Source organism: Heterocephalus glaber, unplaced genomic scaffold (genome assembly GCF_053883595.1).
Source record: "Heterocephalus glaber isolate CG9 unplaced genomic scaffold, H.glaber_assembly_v1.0 deba00001610, whole genome shotgun sequence".
NCBI classification, from domain to species: domain Eukaryota; kingdom Metazoa; phylum Chordata; class Mammalia; order Rodentia; family Bathyergidae; genus Heterocephalus; species Heterocephalus glaber.
This window is the reverse complement of record NW_028258381.1, coordinates 22,044,057-22,067,391: the sequence shown is the minus strand read 5'-3', so window position 1 is coordinate 22,067,391 and position 23,335 is coordinate 22,044,057. Positions and strand designations below refer to the sequence as shown.

General features: G+C 48.7%; 1 protein-coding gene across 7 annotated transcripts in view; it reads left to right on the top strand.

Moving 5' to 3' along the window:
* The window catches only part of Hip1 (huntingtin interacting protein 1), a 146,381-nt gene extending 123,274 nt beyond the window's left edge, over positions 1-23,107 (top strand). For 6 of the 7 annotated variants that reach the window (XM_087196269.1, XM_087196273.1, XM_087196275.1 and 3 more), the window contains exons 14-32: positions 38-221; positions 699-787; positions 1,135-1,251; positions 2,263-2,364; positions 2,574-2,717; positions 3,097-3,232; positions 5,352-5,438; positions 5,629-5,736; positions 5,819-5,955; positions 10,549-10,659; positions 11,432-11,490; positions 11,925-12,018; positions 14,087-14,187; positions 14,462-14,567; positions 15,309-15,432; positions 15,862-15,923; positions 18,662-18,770; positions 19,429-19,508; positions 19,890-23,107. In XM_087196269.1, the coding sequence (XP_087052395.1) occupies positions 38-221; positions 699-787; positions 1,135-1,251; positions 2,263-2,364; positions 2,574-2,717; positions 3,097-3,232; positions 5,352-5,438; positions 5,629-5,736; positions 5,819-5,955; positions 10,549-10,659; positions 11,432-11,490; positions 11,925-12,018; positions 14,087-14,187; positions 14,462-14,567; positions 15,309-15,432; positions 15,862-15,923; positions 18,662-18,770; positions 19,429-19,481 (1,923 nt within the window). In that variant the 3' untranslated portion in view covers positions 19,482-19,508; positions 19,890-23,107. The remainder of the gene's footprint in view (positions 1-37; positions 222-698; positions 788-1,134; positions 1,252-2,262; positions 2,365-2,573; positions 2,718-3,096; positions 3,233-5,351; positions 5,439-5,628; positions 5,737-5,818; positions 5,956-10,548; positions 10,660-11,431; positions 11,491-11,924; positions 12,019-14,086; positions 14,188-14,461; positions 14,568-15,308; positions 15,433-15,861; positions 15,924-18,661; positions 18,771-19,428; positions 19,509-19,889) is intronic. The other variant, XM_087196271.1, reaches the window with a different exon arrangement.
* Positions 23,108-23,335: the final 228 nt, after the last annotated feature.

Below are 23,335 nucleotides of genomic sequence, written 5' to 3'. Positions count from 1 at the left end.
CGCAGTGGCAGACCACTCACCTGAGTCCCTCCCACAGAGCCAGCGGGCTGTGCTGCAGCTGAAGGGCCGCGTGAGTGAGCTGGAGGCTGAGCTGGCCGAGCAGCAGCACCTGGGACAGCAGGCAACCAATGACTGCGAGTTCCTCCGGGCAGAGCTGGACGAGCTCAAGAAGCAGCGGGAAGACACAGAGAAGGCACAGCGGAGCCTGACAGAGATAGAGAGTGAGAGGGCTCGGGGCTGGGCCTGAGAGCAGGTTCTGGGCACACTCAGGACAAGGAAGTGCTGTAGGAATGCCAGCCCCGTCACTGGCCAGAGGGACAGACTTGAGGGCGGCAGATGCAGCGTCTACTGGGCCCACAGAGACAGGAACTGCAGAGGTGAAGAAGGGGTGGCCGCCCTGGGGTAGGGGACTCCCAAAGAGGAAGGAAGCAGGGCGAAGGCCTAAGGAAAAAAATTGAACTAAAGGCTGAAATCCCCAGTGACAGGAGTGTCCTGTACAGAAATGCCGAGGAGGTACAAATCAGAGGAAGGATTTTAGTCAGGTGAATTCTTTTCGATGTCTTTTTTAAAAGAAGACTTCAGAGAAGTCTCTGTAAGTAGGAGTTTGGAGGGAGAAGAAGGTCTGTGTCCTTACGGAAGGAGGAGGGTTGAGGGTCCTAGCCATGGGCGACACCTCACCTCAGTCCTTGATGATGCAGGGAAGGCCCAGGCCAATGAGCAGCGGTATAGCAAGCTCAAGGAGAAGTACAGCGAGCTGGTTCAGAACCATGCTGATCTGCTGCGGAAGGTAGGACCTCCACCCCTCTCACCATCCCACAGACCCGGCACCACAGGGGAGATGGCAGCACCCCATTTCTTGGGAACCCTAGCTCCACAAGCCCTTTCGCCTTGCGTATCTTGAGCTCTGTCTTAGGTGCCAGTCTCTCTTAGACTTACCCACCATCTTTGTTATTTTTGGAAATACTGCAGTGCAGTATCTGAAGGTCATGGCTGAGTTCTGGCATCCCTGTGGGTAGGGAAGTGATTGGTGTCCAACTCCTAGGCACTCGTGTCTGAATGGGGTAATTGGTCCTAGAAGGAAGATGTCCTATGAGCCTGAGAGACACCAACTCAAGGCACTGTTCTTCCTTACAGAATGCAGAGGTGACCAAACAGGTCTCCATGGCCAGGCAAGCACAGGCAGATTTGGAACGAGAGAAAAAAGAGCTTGAAGATTCCTTTGAGCGTGTAAGTGACCAGGCCCAGCGGAAGGTGAGTGGAAGGAAGAGCACTTGGGGGATAGGGTGAAGGTGGCTCGTGATGGGACTTTATTGTCTGCTCCATGGGTGGCCCTGAGAGTGCGTTTGAGGACAGCAGTGGGACATGGTCACTGAGGCATGCACAATTCAGAGTAGGAAGTAATGACAGGACTCAAGAGGAGCGAGATTCGTCAGCAGAAAGCTTCCCAAGAACAAGGATTGAGGAAGGGAAAGCAAGAAAGGAATGCATATTTACAAAGATTTACAGACAAGCAAACAATGTTGTGTCGCTGTAGGGTTGGCAGGTTACAGGACATCTCATGGGAGATATCAGGTGGGTAAGACCGAGTGCCTGAGACTAGAGGAATGACCTTTGCACTTTCTGTGACCCAGAGTAGAGTATACATCTACCTCCTGGAAGTAACCTTTTACCAAGTAAGACTTATCCTTCCTATTTGATGCTTTGGGACAGTTTCTGTCCATTTAGACCATTTTATAGTGTTAGCTGTGAATTCCTAACAGGTAGTAACCCACTCTTTGAAAAACACCACTTGAAAAAGAAATCAAAGAAAGGGAGTTTATTCAAGATGGTGAGATGTTGTAGTCTACAGTATTCTAAGTGTTGGGCTGGCTGTGGTGGTGTGCGCCTGTGATCCCATCACTCAGGAGGCTGAGTCAGGAGGATCGCTGTGAGTTTGAGGCCAGCCTGGACTACATAGTAAGAGCCTAACCCAAAAAGCAAAACAAAATAGTATTCTAGGTGTTGGGATGCCTAAATCACAGGCTGAGTTCCACCTTAATCCATATTGCGGGCTCTCCCTTGACATTCCCCTTAGCCAGAAGAAAAGGCAGTGGTACAGTCTGGAGCATTGCCTCCTTCTGCCCTGGCCCCCAGCTTTTTGTCGGGGTGCAACTTCATAAACCAGAGCACAGAGTCTCACATCAATAGCTTGGGAAACTTTGGCATTTGCATCTCCCTTCTAACCATCACCCCACTCAGCGGTGTCTTCTGCTGCTTTTTCAGACCCAGGAACAGCAGGAAGTTCTAGAGAGCTTGAAACAAGAGCTCGCCACCAGTAGGCAGGAGCTGCAGCTCCTCCACAGCAACCTGGAGACCTCTGCCAAGGTGAGTCTGGTCCCCAGCACTCCTTCCTCGCCAGCCCCCAGCATCCTGCCCACAACCAAGTGGGTCCTGCTGTGAGCACAGGGCAGTGAGAGCAGCGGGCTGAGGAAACATCACCGGCTGCTCCTTGGCGCCAGGTGGAGGGTTTGGACCTCTGGGAGGGAACAGCCTGATTTTCCCAGCGCCTCCTTCCCATGCTGTCTCCATTATAGTCAGAAGCGAAATGCACAGTGCAGATCACCGAGCTAGAGAAGGAGCGGGACAGCTTGGCGAGTGCCGCGGCAGGTCAGGAGAAGGAATTGGCAGCCCTTCAAGAGCAGCTGCAGTGCTCCCAGCTCAAACTGGCCAGCACACAGGCAAGTGCAGGACACTCACCCTCGAGGGTCAGCGTGCGTGGAGGCGTGGATGTGTAATGGGTCGGGCCGTCAGCCTGCTTGCCAGGGCCTTGTCTGGGCATCACTCCTAGTGCCAGCCAGTGAACAAAGGCAAGGCACCTACTTTCATATGAGGAGGGAAGCGCTCCACATTGTCCCCAGGTGTGGAGAGTGGGTCGCTGCGGTCCACTGCACATACCTGTAGCCCACATCCAAGTTTCTTTTTGTGTTTCAAGCACACTGGCTTGGACCTTTCATGACAGCCTGAGCAAGAGCCCAGTGATGCCAGCGAGGTCCCGAGTGGATGCTACTTGGGCCCGGGATGGGCCGGGCAGATTCTCACCTCCCTGGGCTGTTCTAGGAGTCTATGTGCCAGCTTGCCAAAGACCAGCGGAAGGCGCTGCTGCTGCGGTCCAGGAAGGCTGTGGAGCACATGGTGCAGGAGGCGCTGAGCCAGCTTGAGGAGCCTGTGCTCATCAGCTGCGCGGGGTCCACAGGTACTGTCTCCCTCCCAGCTGCCTGTCAGCATCCTTGGAGACCAGGGTTAGTCACATCAGGAGCTCTGTGGCAGGGCCCAGGCAGCTGGACTGTCCTTAGGCTCAGAGTGTGATAACCACTGCTTTCCTCGGTGGGTTACACTGTGAGCAGGACTCTGAAACAACTGTAAGCTGAAAAAGGAGGCATCTCCCTGAGGAGAAAACTAGGGATGGAATTAGGAGGTCTCAGAAACTGGAGGAGGCAGGGAGGCAGCCATGTGGCATGGCATGGTGGGAAGAGGGAAAGTCCCCACCTGGCCACAGGATGTGCAGGGCCCAGTGTGCGTGTAGACGAGGCCTGAGGGTGTGCGGGTGTAGCACTGTCCCCATCTGGAGCCCTGCCATGGAGGACAGGGAGGTGGGAGAGTGCTCCAGCGCAGACTTGTGAGGCCCGGGACCCCACCAAGAACAGTCCTTATTGCAGCTCGTTTTTAAGCCAAGGGGACAGCTGGCAGAGTCCCAAGCCATCCCAAGGAAGGGCAAGCAGAAGAGAGGATGTAGATGACAGCTGGTGTCTTTACCAAACGGAAGGATTCTGATTTGACAGAGTATACAGCAGGCCTTATTGTGGCCTACTCAGTGGGGCCGTCTGTACGGAGACAGTGACAGTGAAAGAGCATGGCGAGTGCCCGCTTGGCTCTGGGGACACCAGGCACCGCAGTCACTGGCCAATGAGGCTTTGAAGAGCAGAGAGCCAGGTGCAGTGCACACACCTGCAATCCCAGTACTTGGGAGTCTGAAGCAGGAGAATCTCAAGCTTAAACCCAACCTGGGCAGCTTAGTGAGACCCTGTCTCAAAATAAAATATAAAAAGGGCTGGGAGGTTTAGCGTCCCAGGGTTCAATCCTCAGTACTGGAAGGAAAGAGAGAGAGAGAGAGAGAGAGAGAGAGAGAGAGAGAGAGAGATGAATTAGTAGAGAGAAATGGAAGTAGGAAGCAATTTTTTAAAAACCTCTCATGGGGCCGGGAATTTAGCTCAGTGGTTCCAGCACCTGCCGTGCAAGCACAAGGTCCGGAGTTCAATCCCCGGTACCAAAAAACAAAACAAAACAAAAAAAAGGCCTTACAAAATCACACGTAAGCAAAAGGTCCATTTGGGCTGGGGATGTAGCTCAGTGGTGCTGCTGCCTGCCTCGAAAACAGGGTCCTGAGTTCGATCCCCAGTACCAAATAAATAAATAAATAAAGGCTGTCATGAACATTGACCACACCTATAATCCCAGCACTCTGGTAAACTGAGGCAGGAGGATTGCAAATTTGAGCCCAGCCTGGGCAATTTAGTAGGGGCCCTGTCTCAAAATAAAAAATTAAGGGCCTAGGGATTTAACTCAGTGGTTTCGATGCCTGCTGCACAAGCGCAAGGACCTGAGTTCGATCCCGGTACCAAAATAAATAAATAATTTAAGGGGCTGATGCAAAGGCCCTGGGCTTAATATTCAGTACCCTGCCCCATATACAATAAGTAAATAAATAAATAAAAATAGAAACACGTAACTTGTATTGAGAGCTTCCCATGCGCCAGGTACTGTCCTTAGGGCTCGCGTGGACATGTCCTGGCCCAGCTCACCCTCCCAGTGTTTCCATGAGGAGGTCCTGTCATTCATCTGCTTTCAGATGAGGCGGGCACAGCCAACCTGAAGTCACACAGCCCAGTGAGAATGGCAGAACCAGGAGCCAGCCCTGGGCCATGCTCTCAGCTCCTAAGCTGTGTGGTCTTGGTGGATCAGTGGCCAGAGGCCCAGCAGTAGAAATGACGGGGGTCCAGAGCCAGATTATAGGGCCGCCAAAGAGCCAGTGGTGGGCAGTGAGACTCAAAGGGCTTTGAAGGACTTTGCAGGATTCATGTGGCGGCCAGTGTGAGAGGAAAGAGGCAGAACCTGGGCCAGCACCGAATTCCCAGCTCAATGCTGAGGCCGAGGTGGGCTCAGCAGCATGGCTCCCCCATGCAGTGAGAGGATCCAGTACTTCCCATCAGAAGCAGTGCAGCCAGCAGCCTTCCCACTGCCCAGCACTTCCCTAGAGAGGGGGACACACCCCTGAGAACCCTTGCTCTGACTTTGCCCTGTCTTCCCTCTCACAGATCACCTTCTCTCCAAGGTCAAATCTGTTTCCAGCTGCATCGAGCACCTGGAGAAGAGTCGGAGCCAGTACCTGGCCTGCCCAGAAGGTGAGAAGGCAGAGGGCTAGACTGTCACTAGAGGCAGCCAGGCAGGGTTCGGGAGTGCTGCCATGTGGGAGCAGTGACAGGTCCGTGTGCACCAGGGAAAGGAGTGTGTGTGACCTTGAAAGCGGGAAGCAGAGGGTCGGAAAGTGACATCCTCCACCTGGCCTGAGATGTTTCTTCCCACTTCTGGCAGATATAGGTGACCTCCTGCACTCTGTCACCCTGCTCGGCCACCTGACCAGCGACATCATTGTTCACGGGAACAGCACCAGCCTCAGGGCCCCACCGGAGCCCGCGGACTGTGAGTGCCGGGGGTCAGGGGCTGCCCTGAAAGTAGGACAAGCAAGGGGTCTTTAAACATCCCTGTCACCCTGGGTTTCCAGCACTGACAGAGGCTTGTAAGGAGTACGGCAAGGAAACCCTCGCCTACCTGGCCTCGCTGGAGGAAGAGGCCACCCTCGAGAATGCCGACAGCATGGCCATGAGGAGCTGCCTGAGCAAGATCAAGGCCATTGGCGAGGTATTTTCTTCTGCTCTTAGGACTTGAGTGTGAGCTGGAAAAGCTGACCTCCGGAGGGGCTTCTCACCAGTGTAATTCACTGGCTATTAATTGGGAAGGTGCTGTGTGGCCAGCACTGGTAAAGGAGGAGATGAGCAGTGTTCTGGAAAGGTGTTGTGAATACATTCTGTGTGCCAGGAATTGGAGCAATAATACATGAACCTTATGGGAAAGAAAAATAAGAAAAGCAACCATTTTGTAGTCTGATAAGAGATGTACTAGAAATCTATTTTAAGATTATAATACATGGTCTTATTATGGAGGCACATGCCTATAATGCCAGCTACATGGGAGGCTGAGGCAGAATGATCTTGAGTTTGAGGCCAGCCTGGGCACCTTAGTGGACCCTGTTCAAAAATAGAGTGCAATATAAGGTAACATTTCATTTATTCCTAAAATATGTGGTAGTAAGTCAGGGAAGGAAGAGCCCAGGGCCACAGTACAGGTCCTGCTCATCTCCCATTTGAACTCTTGTTCGCTTTTTGGTTTTGTTTTTTGCAGTGTTGGAGTCCATCCCAGGGCCTTGTGCTGGGCAAATGCTCTGTCACTGAGCTCTGCCCTTGGCCCTCTCATATGGACTCATTAGCTTCTCATATGTTTTTCTGCCTCTGGCCTCTTTCCTCTCCTCTCTTCCAAAAACAGAGATTTGCTTGTATTTCTTGTTTGATGACAAGAATCAGTGTATGAGGTGTGATCACAAAAAATATGGAGAATAGGGCCGGGGATTTAACTCAGTGGTTCCACCGCCTGCCTCACAAGTGCAAAGACCCAAGTTCGATCCCTGGTACCAAAAAAAAAATACGGAGAATATTGCCACGCGTGGTAGTGCACACCTGTAATCCCAACACTTGGAGGCTGAGGCAGGAGGATCACCTCGAGTTTGAGGCCAGCCTGGGCTACATGGTGAGTTCAGGGCCAGCCTGAGCTACAAAGTGAGGCCCTGCCTCAACAAACCAAAAAAAAAAAAAGAAAGAAAGAAAACAAAAATATGGAGAATATTTACAGTAAAAGACATATTACCATGAATCCCCATCAAAATATTTCTCCTTGCTCCCAACTTATCCCATCATTCTTGCCACTTTCTGCAGCAGTTCTGGAAGTCCTCTTTTGTGCTTGTCTTTAGTTGCGCTGTCATGGATGCCTCAATGTCCTGAATTGACTCAAAACATTTCCCTTTCATGATCATTTTGACTCTGGGGAAGAGCCAGAAGTCACACAGTGCCAGATCCTATGAATAAGGAGGAAGAGGACACACAGTCACATTTTCACTTGACAAGAAATTGCTGCAAATGTGTGATAACAAGAGCAGATCACAAAACACAGTGAATGTTTAAATAAAAAATTTATTATAGTAAAAGACATTGCCATTACTCTCCATCACAATTCCTCCTCCTTGGTTTGAACACACATGTCATCATTCTGACAATGTGTCTTTTACTGTAATGGGTTTTAAAAACTTTTTTTAATTTAAATATTCACTGTACTTTTTGATCACTCTGTGTGTGTGTGTGTGTGTGTGTGTGTGTGTGTGTGTGTGTGTGTAGCTCAGTGCACGAGGACATTTCCTATCTGGCCGTTCATTCTCGCTGGGTCTTCCTCACCACTGCCTTCACCTGACAGCTCTGGCAGCTGGCACTGTCAGTTACCTGCTCACCTGTGTGTTGCCCCAGAGGTGGAGACCACACCTCCAGTTGCCTCCCAGGCTGTGGCACTTGGTAAATCAGTACCCGGTTTATGTTCAGTTGGTTAAATATGCACAGCAGAGAGCACACATAGAGAGACCAGATCAGATAAAGAGTAGGGCCTGATGCCAGGGGGAACTAGGAGTGGGGCAAATTATCCATAATGGGGACTTGTAAACTTCATTTCCAACGGGATGCCATGACTGTCTTGCTGCTTTAGCTTCATTATTACTATTATTTTATAGCAGTATTATTATACAGGGTGGTAGCATAGTGGTACTATCTGCTTCTGCTGGAGATAGAGCATCCTCCCTAGTATAATGCTGAGGTGGGTAAACTGAGGACTCAGTACGCAGGTCCAAATATGGAGGACACCATGAGGGGAGAAAAATTAATGAAAACAAAGCAAATTGTGGTAGACAAATCATGGGCATGCTTCCTTTTTGGCCAGGTATTCAGAGGTCCTTCCCAGCGTAGGACACGGAAAGTGCTGGATAAATTTGGGGGAGAAAGCATTTTTTAAAAACTTGAGCAACTGAACCTACTAAAAACTAAGGAAATTCTCAGGATCCGAAACGGAAGGAAGCCAGAGTCAGCATTTGTCCTGTGATTTTTTTTTTCCCCGTCTCCAGTGACCTAGAGCTGGCATTTCAGTGAGCTACACATACCCGGGAAAATAAGAAACAAAACTGAGGGCCACACAGGATAATAGATTGCCATGAAGACCCTTCCTCCCAAAGTAGGAGCCTTCAAGGGTCACACCTTGAATAATGGGGGATCTCTAAATAGTAAATTAATGTAGTTAATTCACAAGGCCCTCTAAGACCTCTGCCCTACATGTCTGAGACTTCACATCCTTGGATCTAAGAGAAGAACACTCAGGTTCTGGATAATGCATAGCCACAAGCTGCCATGGGTTCCCTGTCCAAACTTCCTGGTACCTGTATGGCCTGAGGAACCCAAACAAGCATGAAGTTTAAAGTAGCTGGGTGGATAGAGGCCCAGTGGCTGGCAGGACAGATCCTGCTTATCACTAGAGGAATGTGCCTGGACTAAGACTTCACAGAATTTTCAAAGGTGAAGTCCCAAGGATGTGAATTCACAGTCATTACGTGCTTAAAGAACTAGAAGAAAAAGTGTGAAGAGTGTGATGAAGGAATACTTCAGAATATTACAAAAAGAACCGTAGAACTTTCAAAAATAAAAAATATACAAAAATAATGACTTAATGTGGAGTTCAACAGGAAATTAAAACAAAGCTGAAGGGGAGATTAGTGACCCAGATGACAGATCCAAAGGAAGTACAGAGTATGTCACTGGTTTTAGAAACTGGACTATGATGGCTAAAGACATAGAGGACAGAATATCTACTACAAGTTCCAGGAGGCAATGTCCTCTTTTTCCCTCCTAAATAATACATGGTTAGTTTTACATGTTATAGATTATATAAATGGAATCATATGTATATATTCTCCTACATCTTGCTTTCTCACTCAGCATTCTGTATGTGAGATTTATCCATGAGGACAAATCCATTTCACTGCTCTGTAATATTCTGTTGTGTTGAGATAGCTTAATACATTTGTTCTCTTGTTGATGAACATTTGGGTTCCTTCCAGTTTAGGCCATTATGACTGCACCCCCGTGATCATTCTTGTACATGTCTCCTGGTACATATGTGTTAAGAGAGTCCCTAGAGTATGTTCCTAGGAATAAAATTATGAGGTTATAGAATGAACCAGATGCATAGAACATAAAGGGGAAAATTAAGTATAGAAAAATATATACAGTGTGGTTACTTTTATACAAAGACCTAACTATTCAAACTTAACAATATCTTGTTTAAGGATGCATCCATATAGGGTTAAAAAAAAAAAGAAGACAGGGCCAGGGATTTAGCTCAGTGGTTTCGCTGCCTGCCGCACAAGCACAAGGACCTCAGTTCAATCCCCGGTACCAAAAAAAAAAAAGGAAGACAAAGATATGATAATCACTCTCCTGAATCTGTCTTTATTTTGGGGTGGAGGGTAAGGAGGAAGAGAGCTAGAATTCAGGCAAGAAACAAAGTGGATTACAAAGGTAATACATTTCAAATGGTAGTGTTTCTTCAGCTGTTCCTGAAGTTGGACAGTATAAAATGAGTCTATTCTTTTTTAAATTTTTACTTCTTGACTAATACCTCATAAAAACATAAAAATTGCCCAAAATAGTGGGCTAACAAATAATGCTTCCATACCATGTATACATTGCATAATGTTGAAGAGTCTGTTCTTATTTAAACTCTTTACTCCAGGAGGTATAACATAGTATGTGCTCAACAGTCACAGGCTTTGACTAGTCAGTATCACAGGGCTGTAATCTCAGCACTCAGGCTGAGGCAGGAGGATTGTGAGTTCAATCCCAGCTTGGGCGACTTAGTGATTTAGTGAGACCCTCTCACAAAATTTAAAAAGAGCAGGGGTGTAGCTCAGTGCAGAGGCCTTTGTTTACTCCCCAATACTGCAAACAAACACAAGCTACATTGGTTTTGCATCATCCAGTCCTGAGTTCAAATCTCTGCTTTGCCCTTGTATTACCAGCATAACTGTGGTCAGAATACTCTCCCTCTTTGAGCCTTGGTTTTCCATCTCTCCAACAGGAATAGGAACTGCTGGGTCATACTGGTTGGAAGATACATTTGTGTTTGAGGTGTTAAAATACTTCCACCTAGCAAATAAGTTGTGTAAATACAGGGTTAGGGCCCATGCAGCTGCAGCTGAGTGACCATGTGGGTTTAGGGCTGGTAGCCTCACGAAAGGCTCCCACCTCAGCCATCTTGTAAGGGTGACTGGTCTGCCAAGTGTCACTGCAGCCTTCGTGGTGCTGTTCATAGGAGCTGCTGCCTAGAGGCCTGGACATCAAGCAGGAGGAGCTGGGAGACCTCGTGGACAAGGAGATGGCCACCACTTCAGCTGCCATTGAAGCTGCCACAGCCCGGATCGAGGTAGGAGGATCCTGTAGGGTCCTTCTCAAGTGACACTGTTGCAGTTGCCCTTGAACAGCCTTGCCCTGTGGACACGTCTTAGTCACGCATGAAGGCTAAGTGGCCCCTGTAAAAACAACCCCCACCCAAACCCACTGCATCTAGGAGGAGCAGAAACCAGGGGGTCCTCGCTGAAGGAAGGTGAGCAGCTTCCAGACCAGCTTCCCTGAGGGTCAGAGGCTTTGGTGTTGGACCATCCAGGGTTCAAGTTCCAGACTGACTGCTTATTAGTTGCATGACTTCTATAAGTTATATTCATTTGGCTAAGATTTTGATCCCGTTTCTATAGGATGGCAGTAATCATGACCCTACCCAAAGGCATTGAATGGCAGCCCTACTCAGTAGTAATGACTCTCAGAAAAAGCTGAGTGGGCACCATTGGAAAGGTCACCTGTCGCTCCTTGGTGGAAACTTCAGACCACGCTCACTGTGGAAGGATCACCTGCCTCCGGGAGCTGGTAGCAGTTGCCCTTCTTGGCATGGGGTGATTGCTCTCAGCACTCTGCACTTCTGCCTGGGTGCCTGAGAGTCAGGACCCTCGCCGATTGCAAAGTGACCTTCCACTCTGACAGACAGGAGCCCTGAGCTCTCCCTGACCCTCAGAAGCTCTAGGTAGGGGGTCTAGAGTCGAGTTTGTTCAGCACACACAGCAGGTTGGACCTGGAACGTAGAAGGGCATTGCTGGATTCCTAGCATTGGTGTTGCATTTAGAAACCATGTTTTTTCTCAACAGGAAATGCTCAGCAAATCCAGAGCAGGAGACACAGGAGTCAAGTTGGAGGTGAACGAAAGGTCAGTCTGAGCCTTGACGCATGTTCCTGGTGTTGGCTTATGCCCTGCATCCCCGTCAGGGGATTAGGGTAAAACTCAGCAGCCTTGGAGAATTGCAGTGTCAGTGCGGGTAGCAGCAGCAGTAGTAGCAGTGCTGCATTATGAGGAAATGGAGCTCTGGGAGTCATGGCGGAGCCATTCCTTATGAGGAAGGTCCCCATCAGTCTTCTCATTCACCGTCCAGCAATCTCGGTGCCTTCCCAGCCCTCAGTCCCATCTCAAGTTGGGCTTAAGAGTGAGAGGGGGGCCAGGGATTTAGCTCAGTGGTTTTGCTGCCTGCTGCTCAAGTGCAAGAACCCGAGTTCGATCCCCGGTACCAAAAAAAAAAGAGTGAGAGGGAACTGTCCTGTTTGTTCTTGGTCTCTGTGTCTCAGCCTTGTTTGTTCTTTGAACAGGATCCTCGGTTCCTGTACCAGCCTAATGCAAGCCATCCAGGTCCTGATTGTGGCCTCAAAAGATCTCCAAAGGGAGATCGTGGAGAGCGGCAGGGTGAGCAGGGTGTGGGCAGAGGAGGGGCACACAGCTGTCAGCTATGGCTCCCTCGATGGTTTCTCCTCTGTCCGTCAGGGCAAAGCTGCCACACTGGTGGACACTGGATACCATGGGATGAAGCAGGCCCCTGCCAGCTTTTGAGGGCAGCCAAGCACAGCTTCGGGCTTCAGCTCACGCAGCCCAGGGAGACCTGCTGTGGAAGCCCCATTTCTATTACCAGTGTGGGTCCTCTGAGGAGGAAGTGAGGACTTTGCGAAACTGGGCAGATCTCAAGGACAAACCCAGTGCTGTCCCTAAGCGTCCCTGGGGGTTGGAGCCCCGTGGACACTGAAACCTGCCAATGCTGCTGTCCCTCTTACAGAGCCTACACAGATCCTCCCATAAACTTCAGATCCCCTCTAGATGACTTCTAATACCTATGCAATGTAAATGCTACCGAAAGAGTTGTTATGCTGTAGTGTTGCAAAAAACCAAAAGGGCCGGGGATTTAGCTCAGTGGTTCCAGCGCCTGCCTTGAAAGTACAAGGTCCCGAGTTCGATCTCTGGTACAAAAAAAAAATAGATGGTGCTGGCTCTGGGGCAAGGGATTTAGCTCAGTGGTTCCGCCCCCTGCCTCGAAAGCGCAAAGTCCCAAGTTCGATCCCGGGTACCAGTAATAAATAAATAAATAAATAGTAACAAAAAATCTGTACCTCTTCAGTACAGATGCAGTTTTTTTGGTTTTTTAAAAACATTTTTGGGCAGACATGGCTGCACAAGCCTGTAATCCCAGTACTCGGGAGGCTGTGGCAGGGGGATTGCTGTGAGTTCGCGGCTAGCCTGAGCTACATAGCAAGACTCTGTCTCAAAATAAATAAATAAATAAAAATTTAAAGATACATATTTTTGCTCCAGGGCTGGTTGCTCACAGATACAGGTAGCCCATAAAGAAGGAGGGCCAGCTGTATTGGCTTCCCACAGGCATCTCTTGCCAGGAGTACAGTGGCCTCATCATTCACAGAGGGCCTATTGTCAGGCTTCTTGGCCTCTGTGTCACTTTTGCTTGTTTTCCCCTCAAATCCAGTGCACAGCTGCAGCCCAGGAGACCAAGGTTCTGCATGAGGGGTTGGAGCCCAGACAGCATCCTAGAAAGAGCAGCCTACCCTCTCTTTACAGCCTGGGCTTGTTTCTGGTCCCTACTGTGGACAGGTGGACCACAGGAGGTTTATCTGCAGATTGTCAGACACTTCCCAAGCATAGGTGTATTTTTTAAATCCAAGTAGAAGTCATTTTTAAGAATTACCCACTGTGTACTTCTTTTGGCAAATCATGGAGCACAGCTGACCCCCTTGGGTCATCACTTGCTCATTTTATTCATATAGTCGCCTCTCAGCATCCTCAGTGAGTGGTTCCAGGACCCCCTGCAGATACAAAATCCGAGCATACTCAAGTCCTTGTATAAAATGGTGATGTTCGCATGTAACCTGTGCACACCCTCTTGTGTACTTTAAATCAGCTGTACTTATACCTGATACAGTGTAAACACTAGGGAATAATGACTAGAGAAACTCCATGTTCAGTACAGACATGATTCTCTCCCCGGCTTTTTGTGGTGCTAGGAATTGAATACAGGGCCTCATGCATGCTGGGCAAGTGCTTTGCCCCAGAACTACACCCTCAGCACACACACCCCCATCCCCAGTTGTTTTCAGTCCATCGTTACTTGAATCTATATGTGTACAACACTTGGACACTACACAGGTGTTGGGAGTCAGGGAAGCCCAGGACATACTCTTATTTATTCCCTACATGACCTCAGGAAGAATATTTTTGCCTCCCTGAAGAATACTTTTTTGTTTTTTTAAATAAGATCTCACTCTGTAGTTTAGACTGCCCTTGAACTTGCAGTGACCTCCTACACAGGTATGCACCACCATGCCCAGGGTTAAATCATAGTTTTCTATGTAAAATGGGAATGATGATGCTTTCCATCAAAGCGGCAGTGAAGACTATAGAATTATATAGAACATCTGCCTTGTCATAGGTACTCTATGAAAACAGCTGTTATTATTTTTCACTTCTAAAGGGTACCGCATCCCCTAAGGAATTTTATGCCAAGAACTCTCGGTGGACAGAAGGACTCATCTCAGCCTCCAAAGCTGTGGGCTGGGGAGCCACCATCATGGTGTAAGTGTCTGATCCAAGGCTTCCTGCCAAGCCCCCTGCTGTTGATCCATGCCAGAGAATGCTAAGCGAGGAAAATAAACCATCCCCTAGAGATGAACTATTGACAAGGAAATCAGTGGGACTAAAAGTTTGAAAGGGACCTGGGTTCTCCCAGGATGCCACAAGGGCAGGGTAGGCAGGCTGTCCTCCCTGTCTAGCCAGAGCCATGGGGTAGGCTGGAGTGAGGGTACAGCTGCCCGTGACCCTGTCCATCTTCTCCTTTCCTGATTCTCAGGGATGCTGCTGACCTAGTGGTCCAAGGCAGAGGGAAATTTGAGGAGCTGCTGGTGTGTTCCCATGAAATCGCTGCTAGCACAGCCCAGCTTGTGGCTGCATCCAAGGTAAGACCATGCTGAGCTCCCCAGGATGCTGTGAAGCCTGACGGGGTTAGAGGCCTTGGACAATGGAGCTGACCCCAGGGACAGGATATATCCATGATTTTGGTAGGTTGGGTCCCAAATTCTGCCCCTCAGGGTCTCATACCACCCTCTTCTAACAACCTAGTATCTGCCGGCAAGGACCCCCTCTCCCCAGCTTACCACCTGTGTGCCTTATGGCTCTTTGCTTCTGTTGGGGCCTTTGAGGGTCTCTAAGTAGTAATCTCAGCATCAAGGAACACTCAGATAGGATCCAGTTGGCATGGAAAAGATGCCACCTGGCATGGCTCTGGGATTCCATAGAACACATATTTGCCCCGCCTTGTTAGTCTCCAAACTTGAACCAATACCCCAGCTAATCCTGTGCAAAGCTTGTAACCAGAACCTAAAGCTTTCACAATCCTCCTCCAGTGAGTGTTCTTTATTTGTTCGTATTTTTTGTTGCCTCAAATTGTCTTTTACAACTGGAACAGTTTATCCAAGTAAGTGAGAAAGCTAGAATTTGGGGCCACCAAGCCCATAAGCTGGGAAGGATTGTTCAGATTGTAGGCATGCTGGGAGAGGACTCCATAGGCAGAAGTTTTTAAGAAATTGGTTGGTAACATCAGTGGGTCTCACTTATTTGTCAAGAACCATCAAACCAACTGTTTGATGCAGTCCTTGCTCCTGCAAGTGTTTGACCCCAAATCTGCTTTATCCCGGCAGGTAAAAGCTGATAAGGACAGCCCCAACCTTGCCCGGCTGCAGCAGGCCTCTCGGGGAGTGAACCAGGCTACAGCAGGGGTGGTGGCCTCAACTATTTCTGGCAAATCACAGATTGAGGAGACAGGTAGCTTTCCAGAAGTACTGCTTTTCTCTTCCACCCTGTTTAGCCACTATTATATTTTATCCCATGATCCCAATTTCCCATAGTTCTATTTCTAAATGCTCTTATTTTTCATCTTTTTGCATGTGTACTTACTTATTTTCTTCTAAGGTGGAATACCATATAAGCATGTCATTTATAGTGCTACAATGACAGGCCCTTAAGGAGACTTTCAGAGAAATAGCTAAATGAAAAATCTACAACCCAATTGCCCCTTGGAGAGGGCAAATACAGGTTACCCCCTTCATCCTTCCTTCCTCTTGACCACTCAATTTCTTCTATGTACGTGTTGGCACGTGGCAGGCCAAACATTCAGCAAAGCATTTGGCATTGCCTGGCGGAGATCAGCCAGGGACATTATTTGACAAGACCTTCTTATTTCCATCCTTGCAGACAATATGGACTTCTCAAGCATGACACTGACCCAGATCAAGCGCCAGGAGATGGATTCCCAGGTGAGAACCCCATCACCGTCTCTGAGTTTAGAAATCTCCTTCGCATAGACATCAGCCCCCAGTGTTATTCCCAGGGAGAGAAGCCAGAGAGAGAAACTTGGAGGGAATGAACACACATGCTCCTGCTAGCCCAAGACTGAATGTTAATGATGTTGGAAGACTCAGTGGAAATGGGAGAGGTGGTGATGAGCAAAGATCAGAATCTGGAACTCTTCCCAACTGATCTTGGATTGGTTCCTCCAGATATGTTTAGGGATCTTCTAAGCAGCCCAAACTGTTACTTAATAGTCTTCCTGTCACCAGATCCTGGGGTGCCCAGAGGTCCCTTCCAGCCTCTTGTCCTGTTCAAAGAACAACTGAAGAACATTGAGATTTTACATTTATTAAAGCTAAAAGTAGGGAGGAAGGAAGAAATGTATAAAGAAAAAGAAGTGTGGGAAAATAAAGTATACCCTACACATATAAAGGACTACTGCAAGAGAAAAAAGACAGTGGCCACAAGGCCAATGGCTGCCATCTTTTATACCCCCATTCTGATGTCAGATTCAGGCCATCCTACCACTGTTCTGCATGTGTCCTGGCCGTGATTGATAGGTCATGCCCAATTGCCCAGCCAGTTCACCATGCCCTAATTTCCTACCTCATTTGTATAGATAATGTTTTCCAAAACTTCTGATACAAAGTGTGTATGACCTTTAGTTGAAAATATAAGTTGACCAAAAAATAATAATAAAAATAAATAAAAATAAAACTCAATGGTAATTCAAAGGCAATGCCATTTATCTCCCTGGGTCAGTAGAGCTAGACCGTGCAACACAGGAATCAGTGGGAGTCTTGAAAAAAAATCGGTTATCTTTTCATCAATCTTGGATTAAAATCCAGGTTGGGGTTGTTAAAGCTCTACAGGTAGTTTACTCAGCATCTTTCAGAAGTCATATGGCCAGATTTCTATCTAAAAACTGAAAGAAACTAGTCACAGTGGATCATGCCTGTAATCCCAACTACTCAGGCAGGAGGATTGCAAGTTTGAGGCCAGCCTGAGCCACTTAGTGAGACAAGGTTGAGGTCCAGGGATTTAGCACAGTGGTTCCGGTGCCTGCCTTGCAAGCACAAGGTCCCAAGTTTGATCCCTGGTACCAAAACAAAAAAAAAGTTGAGGTGTAGCTTCATAGTGTTTACCTAGCATACCCGAGCGAGGACCCTGGGTTCAATCCCCAGTACAACAACAAAAATTAACAAATCCTAACAGGACTATTGCCTAGTGATCTCATCCAGTCCTTCTTGACTAAATACTATCTATATGCTGACAAATACCAAATTCTTTTCCCTATCCTAGATCTTCTCTTTGAGCTCCCTATATATCAAACTGTTTGTTGTCTCTTCTTGATGGCCAATAAGTATCTTAAGTGGAACATATCCCAAACAGGTCCCTGCCTCATTTTCTCCATCTTGTAAATGTTGCCACTGCCACCCATCTGGGTGAACTAGGGGTCATCTATGGTTCCTCTGTTTGCCTCACCCTCTATATCCAGTCCATCTGCAAGCCTTGTCAATTCTGAATCTCCAAAACTTAGCCTTAAGCCATCCACTTCTGTGAGGCAACTGATCTGTAACTGTCATGTGCAACTGCCTCAGTTGACCCCAGACTGGGCAGTGGGAGCACAGCCGTGCTACAGGGACATATCTAGCTGTGAGTGGATGGTGGGTGGAGGAGAGGAAGGCACTGTGCTTGCTTGTCTCCATCATTCTGTGGATGTCTTACATTTTCTGTAATGGTTTAGTTGAGAAACAAAAGAAACTACACCTGTAGGGCTACTAGTTTACTTCCACTCTTGAACAGCTACAGTTCATTCATCCTCCACATGGGATTTTAAAGATATAAAGGACACCATGTCACTTCTCTGCTTCAGTCCTTCCAGTGGCTTCCCCTGGACTAGAATAATACCCAAACTCCTACCAGCCATGGCTATTTCTCAACATCACCTCACAGTCCCCCTCTCCCATGCCTCACCTGGGACTCTTTCATTCGTCCAGAACCTCAGGCTCATTCCTGCCACTGGGCCTTTGCTCTTGCTCTTTTTTCTGCCTGTTCTCTAGGCAGCTGTGTTCTGCTGGCCCTGTCAGTTTCAGCTTAAAAGTGACTTCCCAGGAGCATCCTTGACTGGACATCCTTAGTCTTTATCATGTAGCCGTTACTTCCTTTAGTCTGAAATTATCTTGTTCACTTGTTTCCTCCTCTCTGCACAGTAAACTGTCTGTGTGTTCACCTGAGTCACATGTCTCCAGCACCTGTAGCAAAGCCTGGTGGGCATTCAGCAAACATTTCTTGAAATAATAAATAAAATTGAACCACCCCTTCTTTAGTAAGATTGTCCAAGCCTCTTCCTATAGCAGTAATAACTTAAGAGATACCAGAAGCACAATTCTTCCTCTCTGGACTTCCAGGGGGCTCGTATTGAAGGAGAAGGGTCCCAGCTCAGTTGGAGCCCACTATATATACAATAGGCTAAACCAAGAGCTGTTCCAGATGACGACTGCCAGAAGCCCAGAGGATGGGCTCACCTCCCATGAAGGTCACAGGTGAGGGGAGGACGGAGAGCAAAGCAGAAGCTGAGAACAGGGTACGCTCTGGAAACAGAAGGATGGAAGAAGAAAACAGGAACAGAGGAACACAGTTGCCAAAGTTATAAGGGATCTGAGAGCTGATCAAAGGAAACCTTCGCTTCCTTTCCCTACAGGTCAGGGTGCTGGAGTTGGAAAATGAGCTGCAGAAGGAGCGTCAGAAACTAGGAGAGCTTCGGAAAAAGCACTATGAGCTCGCTGGCGTGGCCGAGGGCTGGGAAGAAGGTGAGCTGCCCCTGAGGGCCAGCAGTGTCATAGTGAGGTGAGGCAGCTGCATGGCCGGATCTCCCCGCTAATGTGACAGAACAAGAGAGGAGAGACCCATCAGCCACTTCCTCCTGCTCTCCTCTTAGCGCCTGTTTTCATTTGTAAATGACCTGTAAGCCTAAAGCTGGGGCAAACTGTAGTGAATTAGAAACTTTTGCTGTCACTCTTCAAAACCTCAACACTGACTGGCACACTCCACTTACTGCCATGTCCTTGCGGGCCACCAGCCTGACTGGCACCCCAGGAATTTAGTCCCTGGCCACTGCAGAATAGTGGTCAGTGGGGGTCTGGCATTGAGGGGCAAGCAAATTACAAGTTTCTGTCCAAAGCCAGTGATGGGCCGTGATGGCCAAAATATAAAGGCTCAGGAGGCAGAGTGGGGTGGAGCGGAACCCCCAGCTCCAAGACTGCTGTCACCCGTGCTCTGTGTGTGCCATTTCTCACGTGTCCAAGGCAGTCAGCTGGATAGACATTGAACTTGGGAAGGAGGAAGATGGCTACAGCATGGTCATGGTTGTCATGTATGTTACAGCCCAACATGGTGACAGTGTTGTTGGTTCAAGGAATGCATGCATGCGTGAAGTGCCATGTGACATGAATTATCCTTGTCCTTTAGGAACAGAAGCATCTCCACCTACGCTGCAAGAAGCAGTACTTGAAAAAGAATAGAGGCGAGCTAACGTGCTGTGAGTCAGTGTAAGTCCACGTTCCCCATCTGTGTGTGTGTCCGGCCTCAGGACAGATCCTTGAGGTCCGAGTGGTGACCACTGAGCAGCCCAAGGAAGCTTCATGACCCTGCGAAGACACCCTCCTCGGTGATACCCCCTCTGTTTGAACTCGTGATTGGGATTCTCTCCCTGCCTTCCTGGTATCCCTGTAGGCCGCCCTGTGCTGCCCATGAGTAAGCCTGGGTCCAAAGAGGAGGGGGACAGGGCCCCTCAACAGGGAGGACACCAGCCAGTCCCACCCACTGTTTTATCACACAGCCATCAGTGACCTTCTTAGAGGGGTTTCTCGCCCTATTGCTGTTGAGAGGTTGGAAAGAATCTTGAGCTTTTTCTGTTCCTTTACCTGCAGTCCTTTCCATTTCATCATTTGCACAAACTTTCGAGCATTGAGGACTGGTGACCTCCAAGCCAGGACGCCCCCGGAGTGCAGCCAGGACTGCGGAGGCATCCCAGCTGAGAACAGCAAGGCAATTCTTCCCCTTTCAGCAGTTCCATGGATTCCCACTGCTTCTTATGATGGTCGTTTGAGCCTTTTGGTTTTAGATTTTGGAAGTGTCACTCATATAATCAACTCTCCCTGGAGCTCCAAGCCCCTGGGATCCACACCGCACAGCCACGGTACTGCTCAGGCTTCGCCTGGTGCTCCTACTCAGCCTCCTCGCCGAGTGCCCCGCTGAGTCAGTGCCAGTCAGCAGAGGTCACTCACCAGAGGTGGGCGACAGCTCTCCTCAGAAGGCCGAAGCAGAGCGAGTGCCTTTCCTTCTTTACACTGGGTGCCAGCGGAACCCCTCTATCCACCGTCACAAGCTGGAGGGCACCTGAGTCAGAGGGTGCACACGGCCCCAGGGCTCCCAGGGACACCTCTCTTGGAGCTCCTGTGACCAGGCTCACACACCCTAGTACTTAGTTGAATGGAGCTGGCGAGAGTAGCAACGCTGCTTCCCTGGGGTGAGTTGCCCTTGCCATATCAAGCCGGCCACCTCCTTCAACCCAGGCAGGGCCCTAGGAGGGTGTAAGGGGGGCCCCTCCAGTTCCTCCCTCCGCCTGCCCTGGCATCCTCTGGAACCTGAGGAAGATCGTTCCACGTGCTACCTAACAGACCTGGCAGAGCAGGCCCTCTTGTTCCCATTGGGAAAGAGCCCTGTGCTTGGTGTGGGCCCCTTCGTATTTATTACTAACCTTCAAGCAGCGACAGCCGACATAGACACTTGGAGCAATCAGGACTAAAGATGACTATGGCAAGCCTGGCACTGCTGCCCTCCAACGTCAGTCGTCAGGGATCCCAAACAAGGCCAGGGTGCCATCTCTGGGCAGTTCCAGGCTTCGATCCCAAAAGCAAGCAGGTTCCTCTGAGCATTTGGGGCAGGGCAAACAAGCAATGGGGGCCACTGACTCTGACTCCTTCCAGCCACGTGTTCTTGGCTTTTGCTGCCCTGCAGACAGGACAAGGACAGAGGGCACAGCCACCTAGAGACAGGGAGCCTGACAGCACTTTCCCACTCCCAAATGGACCCCAACATCAAGTGACCTTCTGTTCTTGGAAAAGCAGCGTCTTCCTTCTTTATCTGTAGCAGCTCACAGGTCGTAGCAAGCAAGCACACCTTTGGACCTGGGCCCATGGCAGCATGGCTGAGTTTTGCTACATGACGGGTTGTGAGACTTGTTTAATCACTGTGAATCAATCTCCTTCTCCCCTCCCCGGTCCATGTGTTTTCTAAGTGGGACACTTCAAACACTGTCTCCCCGAAACTCAGATTACCATTTCTGGACATGGGACCTCCATGCTGGGCTCGGGAGGGATCCACTGTAGGAACTGGCCCCATCTTATGTTCACTGTTTCTCTGTGCTCAATGTTTCTCCATTCTGAGAGTCACACAGAGCGGCATGTGGCATCCCTAGCCCATCTGTGCCACTTAAGCCAGTGAGTGTATTGTCAGTGTGGGTCACCTTTTCCAAAAGTGGTACCGAAGCCTCACTTCTAGTCTAAACCACTCAGACTCGTGGTGGTGGAAATTGGGGATACTGGAGCACATTAGGGTTCTCTGAATGACACTCCCTCTGAGAAGGCACCGTCTTTCTTAAAACTTTCTTGGGCTCAGCTTGAGTTATAAACAGTCAAGAAGACACAGAGCACAGGCTGTGTGTCACACAAGTGTCACTGTCAGATGTAGTATAATTATTCCATAACAGCGCAGATTATTTTTGGCTCATCTAAAAATGAGTGTGTTAGAGTCGGGGTGGAATTCCTTAAGTGAAAATAGAAATCACATCTTAAAGCTTTTAAATGAGTCACTGGGCCTCCTTAGTGACTGAAGTCTGATGAGTGGGTGTAGACGGGGCCTAATCAGGCAGGATGGCAACAAAATCCTGGCTTAGGGCTGAAAAGAGGTTCTAGTTCAGCTGTGCCTGGTATCTAATTTTGTAATACAGCACTCTAATGCCTCTAGAGTAAGGATACTTGTGTATGCAATAAGGAAAAAATAGAGGAAGAGACCTACGTTGGTGGGATTATTTTATATCCGAGCACAGAGTTTTAATTAGACTCTAATTTATATTATTTGCTGGTTCTGTTGCCTACGGTGGTGTCCCTAAGAACGTGAGTCCTTACCCAGTCACTGGAAGAACCTCTTTCAACTACCAAATCAGACACCAAGGTTTAGGCCAGGTGACATAGGAATCGCAGGGACGTGTCATTTCGGTCAGTTTAGTTTCCTTTGGCCTCTTGCATCTTAGGAAGAGCTGGTTCTTGGCTGGGACCTGGGAAGATCTCACTTCTGGTCACCTATATAGTCTGAAGGGGACTCCCGGATCCGTTTCACCCTGGTCTTTAATAGCTGCCAAGTGTCTTGCTACTTTCTAAGCCTTTCCAGATCTCCTGAAATTCTTCCTGCCAAGGAAAGCCTTCTGCCCCAAACCTTCTGGCCAGAGCAGCTTTGCCCTCTCTCCGCCATCTTGGGTCCTCCAGTGTCAACACTGCCTGTAAACTAGGAAACCACCACCACAGAGCCTGCCAGCCATCAATACAGCAAAGCTGTTTACTGCTCAGTCCTTGTCTCCCAGGTCCAGACCAAATATAGGACCAGCAACACCCAATGGTGTCACTGCCTGCCATGCCCTGGGCACCAAAGCAATGAGATAGAATTGGTTAGATGCTGTTGAACTCGATTCCAAGAGTAGATCCCAGACATGTCTTTCAGGTGACCCTCAACTACCTCAGATTTGAAGGCCCTAAATTAAGCTGATTACCACTCACAGCAACAAGCCGAGGGGGTTTGGTTAAATCTAGGTGATAACACAAATGTCTCAAACTTACAACAAACTCACATTTAGGTTTGCAAGGATGGGGTTGGGTTGGTTTTTCTTCTGTTTTTAACCTCTTCCCCCAATTCTCCATTAGAATAGTTCCTATGAATAAATTTCATTTTTCACTGAGTGCCTACCTTCCCAGGGCAGGTAGCCACTGGCTTTTGTTTCCTTCCAACAATACTTTTATTATGGTATTAAGACCCTTCTTTGTATAAGACATTTCATCTGTGTTTTCAGTTTTTCAAATAAATATTTCAGCTTGGCAGTGGGGGATAGTAGTGATAACCGGCACAGTACCCTGAGATCTGTGCTCCAGGGACACCTGGATGCACCTGGTGGTGGATCCTAAGATTCTTGGAATCTACTTAGCTCTGTGCCATGGGGCTTGTGTCTTAGGAACATTTTATTGGAACTTCCTATGCATGTTCTGTCTTTGTGCAGTGCCCTGTGAGACTGATCAAACAGTGCCAAAGTGGTCAGAACTGTGAT